General features: G+C 40.7%; 1 protein-coding gene across 2 annotated transcripts; it reads right to left on the reverse strand.

The window, feature by feature from the left end:
* Nucleotides 1-625: 625 nt before the first annotated feature.
* On the reverse strand, nucleotides 626-7,789 carry LOC109746735 (protein disulfide isomerase-like 5-4). 2 transcript variants are annotated; one of them, XM_020305838.3, is made up of 16 exons: nucleotides 7,667-7,789; nucleotides 7,482-7,569; nucleotides 7,045-7,135; nucleotides 6,337-6,431; nucleotides 5,598-5,655; nucleotides 3,696-3,880; nucleotides 3,346-3,403; nucleotides 3,221-3,261; nucleotides 3,051-3,125; nucleotides 2,360-2,416; nucleotides 2,177-2,243; nucleotides 1,798-1,944; nucleotides 1,435-1,659; nucleotides 1,161-1,322; nucleotides 996-1,073; nucleotides 626-909 (listed from the first exon to the last, which is right to left on the reverse strand). In XM_020305838.3, the coding sequence occupies exons 1-16, from the start codon at nucleotides 7,734-7,736 to the stop codon at nucleotides 832-834; spliced, it is 1,575 nt and encodes a 524-aa protein (XP_020161427.1). In that variant the 5' UTR covers nucleotides 7,737-7,789; the 3' UTR covers nucleotides 626-831. The 2 variants fall into 2 exon arrangements, with proteins under 2 accessions (XP_020161427.1, XP_020161428.1); XM_020305839.4 differs by having other exon boundaries at nucleotides 7,657-7,711.
* Between the last annotated feature and the right edge of the window lie 904 nt (nucleotides 7,790-8,693).

Below are 8,693 nucleotides of genomic sequence, written 5' to 3' on the forward strand. Positions count from 1 at the left end.
TATTTTTTAAGCACTTTCCTAAACATCTACTCCCTCCGTTTCTAAATGCAAGTCTTTTTAAAGATTCCAATGAGTGAATCTATACTCTAAAATATGTCTATATACATCCATATGTAGTTTGTATTGAAATCTCTAAAAAGACCTATATTTAGAAACGGAGGGAGTAGCATTGTACACTTGGATAAAAAAATTCTCTTATCCTCGTTTGTTCATTCCTTTAAATAAATACTTAAAAATCCCCTTCAATAACAAATCCAATTTAGAAGGGACTTCCTCCCCGTGTTGAGAAAACTTTTCTTCTTCCAATTCTTCTTTTCTTCATTCCAGGCCTTAGGCCACCACACGAGAAGACGATGCCTTGGGGTGCAGCGGGATTAAAAGATGAAGGGCACAACAGCACTGTATGCAGGACCATACGTTTTACGTGTCTTCGTATTCGAGGACCATATTGGAACATTTCTCAAGTTACAGCCATACAGTGAATAACTAGAGACTGGTACCATTACAAAGAATTTCAGACATCAAAACGAGAACAAGAAAATAACATGCAACGCCAGCACATTACTTAAAAAAGCAATATTTTAAGGTTTCTAGAGGTGAAATTGGACTGGTCACAAGATCAGCATGAAGCTATAAGGATTCAGCGTCTCTTTATTCCCATTTACTTAGCGAAACAGTTTAGCACCCAGTTATATCATGACCCCAACATTCAGACCAACCCCCTCCCGCTGTATATGTTAATTAATAGATTAAGAATTGCTAACGGTACAAAAATAATTACTAACTAGTGCAACCGCAAGGAACCGAGCGCTTCTGAGGATCTACTATCGTTCAAATGTCCTTCCCTAGCTCAACCTTCTTCACCAACCTTAGCGTGTTGTGCAAGATGGAGTCAAGTATTCCGGCCACCTAGAATTCACAGGTTCAAACATCAGCCATGTATACTCAATGCTCTTGGAAATAGTATGAAAATAATAATAAGGAGATGTTCCCACCGTGAAAACTCCACCAATAATAGCACAGACATTTGTGATGAAGTGGGAGAATGATTTGGGAAGTTCAGTCACCAGGACCTGATGATAAATGAGAATCAGCTTAGATGGACTGTTTGATATGTTAGTGAACCAAGTAAGAAGTATATAAAATACCTAGATACCTACCTGCATGGGAGAAGGCTCAAAATGGAATTTCACAACAGGAACATAGAAGCTGTGCACCAAGCTGCTGTGTGCTGTGTATTCATATTCTTCAAGCACTTTCAACTCCTTTGCGTATCTCAGCGTAACCAGCTCAGTCTTTACAATTTGTAGGTAATGCTCAATCTAGAATGACATAATTTAAACAAATGCCATGTTATCTCCTAATAAACAATGGAAAAAAGCTTAGATGCATTGCAAACTTCAAAAGAGAAGTAGGCAAATCTTAGGGACTTACAGTAACATTTGCATTGACATCACCATGCTTAACGATGTAAGACTGACCAGCTAATCTATCATGGTGTCCACCGACATAGGGAAAAAGTCTTTTCAGTTCATTAAACATCTTTGATGAGAGCCTTTTGCCAAATGAGAACGTTGTGACGTAGTGGGAAACATTTATCTGAGATGGATCAAATGAGTGTGAACCAGATCGAGCCGATATTACAACACTGCCAGGAACCTGGTGAAGAGAAGATAGTGATCAAACACCCCATAAAAGAATCCCTTCTCCATGCAGCAATTATTAGTACTACAGACGCTTACCTCACCAACACTACAGAAGCTAGCACTATGAATGTTAGCTCGCAAGTTCATTTACCTTTTTAACCCGCACAAAACCTTCTATTCTGCAGCCGCCGGTCATTGGAGCAGGTCGCTTTGCAGGATCAACAGTCCTGTTGGACTTGTCTTCCAAAGCAAGCACATGGGCCTCTTTTGGAATATTTGCAACATATGTTTCCATTGCCTAAGATTCAAAACTTATATCAAGAACAACCCAGTACAGAACAGCCTATGAGACCATAAATAGCATATATTAACAAGCAAAGAATTAGCCTTTAGTTCTCCCTCAAGAAGTTGATTACGATTTCTCAGGTAGGCTAAAGTTTAGGATATTGTGCGGTAGTAAAGATAACCCATGTGATACTATTGTACTGACATAAGAAGAAAAATTGGAAACCATGTGATTCATAACATACCGCGACTAAACTTTCAGTATCACGTTCCCCATAGTATGAGTCATGATCATGGTGACCCTGATTCTCCCTGCACAGAAGTTGATTTGGTTGTTTACTAACCTTGGGGGCAAAACTAACGGGAAGTATTGGCAGAATGAGGTTTACAGTTTCAGTATGATATAATGTAAGGTTTACTGTGCTTACTTCATATCACTCCCTTTATGAAAAATGCGAATTGATGGGTAACCTTGTATATGATGCCTGCATTTAATAAAATGAAGAGATGAAAATATATCATATCAGCATTTTGACTCAGAAGCATACGAATGCCAATATGTGAAACTAGGAGACAGGTGGGGGTGGGGAGAGGGGGGAGGCTTTCCCTCAATATGCAGAACTGAAATATTTTAGTTACTTTAGTGGCGCCAAACAGAAAGCAAATGGAAATGAAAATAGACAATTCTGGCAATGTTTATTCAATATGCAATATGGAAGATAGGGAAACGCTTCAAACTCATTCTTTTTTTCTTTCACTTTTTGCGGGTGCTTCAAACTCATTCTTAGTCAAATAGTTCTAGAAGGAATAACACCAGCAAGATCAGCACGCAAGGACACACTAGTAAATCATGAAAGACGGTGGGATCACCATATAACTTCAACAGATATTTACAACAAAATTAATCAATTCTCATGGTAGAAGACAAACGAGGATTTTGGATTCCAATGTAGCATATTCATGTGATGTCAGTCTATTAATACAGAAATCGAAAGGTTAAAATAAGAAGAAAGTTCAATTTTGGACAAAGAGAAAACTCATTGCATCAAAAGTATATCATAATCAACCCCCCTTATTTGTTTATCAATCTCCAATTTAATAATTAATTAGTACACTCACCTCTTACACAGTTCAACTTCCTCAGTGCAGTCAACTTTGCCAAGAAGAATTCTGCCATCCATTTCAGGGTCATATCTGAATATAACAAATAAAATCAGGATAGCAATCAAAAGCGTAAAATCATGAATCCCCAAGCTATCTTAGGGACAAAAAAGAGCAAAAGCATATACCTCTCCCTTATTATTTGCGCAGCCTTTTCCCATGAAGGTTTCTGAAGGATTATTGATTGATCAGAACCATTTTAACTTCTCCATATACACTAAGTGAAAGGGAACACAAAGAAAATAAATCTAACCAGACGATTGCTCCAATAACACCAGGGGGCATAAAAGTTGACAACCAAAACAGGGTACCTGGAAAGGAATATAATCTATGATAAATATCAACCTCTACAGTAAGGGGACTCTGGCAAAGAATAGGACAGTGCTGAATGCTAAATAAAAATCAAGAACAGAATATGATTGGCAGACAACACTGAACCTGGTGAAAGTAATTAGAGTTTATAGCCTATAGAGAAACAAGGAGTATAAATTAAATAATTAAATATCCACATGTATGTCTAGCAGTTAGATGCTGGTGCATAAAATATCTTTGACAATAGACCATAGGTTTCACTATTAATAAAGAAGATACTTGAATACTTACAGGTGAGAATAGCTATCAAAATTGCGAGAGGACAAGGCAACTGAACCATCACCATGGTATTCTTCAACATCATCTCCATGTTTGTTGACAGTGGGTATAGGTCCAGCGTGGAACTCAGATCCAGTAGGTACTAAATTCCGATCAATTGAAAACTTGCGAACAGTTTTCGTTATGTTTAGTCTGTTCTGCATATGTTTTGAACAGGAAACTAAGGTTAAACTAGTAAAGGAAAAAAAGCGTGCTATGTAAAGCAAGAAGAAAAAATAGGAAATTATTCCATACGTACAAACATAGTTCACATAGGTCCCCTACTTTTGACACAAAAGCAACTTCAAAAAAATGGAGGCACTCATCTATTTCATGAGTTCAAGGTTGGTGTAAAAACTTTATGTAGCTTACATTTAAGGGAAATACCCATTCTGGTCCCTTAACTCTTCTGCAGGGAGAGTAATTTTTGCATTCTTCCTTTTGGTGCTTTTGTGACGGGTGCAATGGAAGCAGCCGGATTAGCAGCTTGGCACCAGCAATGACGAGGAAGGCAGTCAGCAGTCTCATTGAGGCTTGGTCTGGTTGGAGAGAGAGAGAGAGAGAGAGAGAGAGAGGGAGGGACCGAGGGAGGGAGGGAGGGAGAGAGAGAGAGATGCGATGATTGTAGGAGGCAGCCCCGTCGATGGAGGAGGCCGAGGTGAGCGACCGCACAGGGCCCCCAAATTAGCAAGTACTAGGTTTATATGATTTAATCCACCAGCGGCTAACCAAGCAAAGGCCTAATAAAGCGTACAGAGAGCCCACTCAGCAGCAAAGCCAGCCCATGGGTCCTCCTTGTACATCTATCGATCGGCCATGTTTCCATCATCGATCGCTAACCCTAAACACAACAGACCCATCGGTTCGCTTCTGCCAATCGCCCAGGACGCCGTCATGTGCTGGCTGCCTTCCGCCGATCGGTAATCGCGGATCGTCGACGCCCCCTCCATGGCTGCCCCCAGTCCTCCACACCTAGTGTACTAGCCATCACTGTCTCGTCTGCTTAATCCCATCCCTCTCTTTGATTACTAGTACCTGATTAAGCTTGATATTCCCGATGCTAAGTTAGGAATAGGTCAATATTATTTGTTCACGGAGCTAGATAGGTACTCCAGGCTGGCGCCAAGTTAGGTTGACACGGTCGGAATTAGGATGAAATTGAGTTTGTCCATGGAATCCTCGTCATGAATTTATTTCTCCACAAAGCTAGGTTAGGAGTAGTATGGAATTAAGTTTGTTTCTGATCATTGGTAGTAACGTGAGAGTATGTTTTAGTTATATTAGTTCTTCTGCCATATGAACTTTTTGAAATTTTTGACCCAATTTTGATTTTCGTCCCGGGGCCCCAAATTTCTGGAGACGGTCCTGGTAGGAGGAAGCCAAAAGATACTCCCTCCGATCCATAATAAGTGTCGCAGCTTAACTGCGACACTCATTATGGATCAGAGGGAGTATCATAATTTAGCTTTCTCTGATTTCTGTCTGGGCAAGTGTTTGGTTCACATGTTGGACCTTCTATCGTCTTGGGAGCTTTTTTATCTGACCGGTGGCAAATTGGCATACTTAGCTGCTACATAGGCCTAAAATAACATTAATTCTGTAGCGAGAGGGTTAGTTGCGATGATTTTCATAACCAGGAGTTTTAAAGTTCACCGCGTGAAGATAAAATTTCCAACACATAAATTTATTGTAAAATGATTTTCAACATGCAACGTAACAAGGAACTCAACAAAAAGATTACGGAAAGCATAAGATCTGATTCTGTTTCCCCGTTTTAGGTTATCATACAAAAAGGAAGTCGCATTTTATATAATGTTGCATTTTCGGAACTAGAAGAGAACATATAAAGCACTGTAGGAAGAGATCGAATCTTACTGTTCCCAGCACATCACTGACATCAACTGATGCAAATTCACATGAAAGCGCAGGAAAGCTGCAAAATGCAGAAGCCATAGTGAACAATCAAGGGAATAATAAGGTTTTGCTGCCTATCATTAACAAAGTCATCCCATCGAAAACATAAAATATCAATCTGAACTCCAAACAGACGGCTAGGCAAAATATCAATCTGAACTCCGAACAGACGGCTAGGCTAGTGTTAGTGTATTCCGCTTACTACGAATTATGGTGTGCAAACGAACAAACAAATATCTGGCTAGTGCTTGATATTTTCCCAAAAACATGGAGCACCAGTTCCAATAACATATCTCAGATGCATACGGAGACTAGGAGGAAAAAAGATAATTATGGATGCCAAACCTATTATACTATGAACAAAATAAAAATGGTTGGATTTGAAAAACTAGTTGATGGCAAGACTATTAACCTAAGTACACATCAGATGCTTCTTGACAGGATTCAGAGAAGAGTAAAAACATCAAGAAACACGCAATGACATGTCTTGTGCTGTATATATAAACTGTGGACTGGTAACAGATAAATAACAATAGCAAGTAATTAGTTTTAGAAGAGCAGAGATGCATCAGGTGGAAGACAAATTCCATTAAGTGTCCGCAAAACAAAGAGCAACAGATAGCAGAATTATTGATGAAACATAAAGGCTTAGGTTTAAACTATGTATTCAATAATGCTCGCGAAATGCTACCGAACTCACCTCAAGTTAAAATCTATCCGTAAGAACTCCCCATCTGAACTCCTGTCAACAATTACAGATGTGGTGGTATTGACTGCTAAGTAACTACTCAACTCCTGCAACAACAATTTAACACAGATTTAGATGAAAGTAACCTCATCATATATTGCAATATAAATTTAAAGATCAAGAATGCAAGATCATGTAAACATTATTCGAAATTGCTAGCAAGTGCAGGAATTGCAATGCTTAACCAATGAGGACCCAAGTGATGCATTGGTTCCAGAGGAAATAGTACACCATGTGATGTCAATATGTCATCACACTGCCAGTTTCAATTCACGCAAAACAATTGACAATTCAGCCAACACACAGCTTTAGGTTCCAATGAGCCTAGTTGCTTTCATAATCTAGTCCACCATGTTGATGCTCTGATGATCAATAAAAAAAGTTCATTTGAAATGGTTATTTCGGACTACATAACTTGAAATGGTGTAGCAATTAAGTACTACAGCAAACCGAGTAGTAGCCTACCAATTATTCACATAAACAAAGGGCAATGCCCTTTTCCTTATGGTTGTGTTCCTAAGTGTAATCTACAAACCAAATCGAAAATGAAAACAGACTTGTTACTTATTTTTGTGCTACATAGACTGAAACCAAGTAAGATAATGTAACCTGACAAGAAGTACAGTATAGTTGAAAACAAAACAGAAACTGGGAACTGACCATTCCAAACAAAAACACCATTGCCAGTGCTGCAAATATGGATAATCCAGCGCCAGATAGTGATGCCTCCGTCAAATCCCTAGGAATTTTTCTGCAGACAGCCAACACAAAAAAAATCTCTTTACGTTACCACTTCATCAGTAGAAACTCAAAAACAGCACTGGACAATGCCAGCAAAAAGTTCACACGCCCACACCGACCACCATTACACCATACTGTAAATTTTTGCATTTTCGGTATTACCACGTTCGAACATCATCTAGGATGCAGTTCTCCAGAAAAAGACGTAAATCATTACTGGCGAGTACCCAAGCTCGAACTAAAAACATCAATTCGTAGCCAATCCCCCGAATACAGACAGTAATCCGACTAAACCAAACCCCACATTCACCGAATCCCGCCGCTAATCTGGAGATCGGAAGGGAAGCGAATGATACCTGTAGAAGTCGACGGACTTCAGCTTGCTCGAGGAGATCATGGCGTGGCAGCGCGCCGGGGTGTCGGATCTGCCGGGTGCGGAGAGATCTGGAGGGAGGGGAAGGAAAGAGGTGAGATTTATGTGGGGAGATCTCTTCTTTTCGTCGTTTCGAAAGGCGTGCCCGCGGATCTCACCGCCTCCTACCTCCCAGAGTCCAGAGTACCGCTGCCTTGCCTTCGATGTTAATTGCGTCCAGCCACGGATACGTATCCATCTATTTCTATTGCTTTCCTTTTATGTATTTCTGAAAAATGCCGTATCAAGTTAGTAGAAAATTAATTTGGCCCTATCCTGATCTCAAAAAATAAATGCCCCTGTATCTTTTTTTAATGAAAACACTAACGCCCACACGTGTGGGCGTTTGCATCTCGCCCACACGCGTGGGTCCGCGTCCGTTTATGAGCGCACGAATCTTGGCATGTTTCTAATGCCACGTAGGACTGGGCTGGTGTGTGGGCATTCACCCGGTCGCCCACACGGCCGTTTCACCACACGGGAGGGGCTGGTGTTTGGGCGTTCAGCAGTTTGCCCACACACCACTTTCCACTCACATACAAGGGCTGGTGCGTGGGCATTTGCCATCTCGCCCACACGCCCGTCTCCTCCCACACCCAAGCTGCCAGTTGCCATGTGTTTTGCAGTGTACATGGCAACTACCCCTAGTGTGCTTTATAAGCAGGTGGCAATTCTCTCTTATTTTTTACCCGAACATGTCAGTTGCCATGTATTTTGCAGGGTACACGGCAACTGCCCTAGTGTGCTTCTAAGCAGATGGCAACTCTCTCTTTTTTACCCAAACATGTTGTTTTTGCTATGTCTTTTTGTAGCGCTACACGGCAACTGCTTAGTGTTAGTAGGTGGCAACTCCTAAGGTTTTCAAATCATGGCAACTGTAGTAAACCAGACCATACATATAATGCTAGTAAGTGGCAAATCCCTAAAGTTTTCAAATCATGGCAACTATAGTAAATCAGACCATACATGGCAACAGCCGCAGTTGCCCAAAAATGGCATCTAGAACTTTTGACATGAGATGGCAACTGCAGTTGAGCAACCATGGCAACTGTAGTTGTCCGACATGGCAACCGTAGTTCAGCGACATGGCAAATGCAGTTAAACGAACATGGACGAGGGTCTGGACCATGGCAACTGCGGGCGCGCAGTGACTGTC

This window comes from Aegilops tauschii, chromosome 2 (genome assembly GCF_002575655.3).
Source record: "Aegilops tauschii subsp. strangulata cultivar AL8/78 chromosome 2, Aet v6.0, whole genome shotgun sequence".
NCBI classification, from domain to species: domain Eukaryota; kingdom Viridiplantae; phylum Streptophyta; class Magnoliopsida; order Poales; family Poaceae; genus Aegilops; species Aegilops tauschii.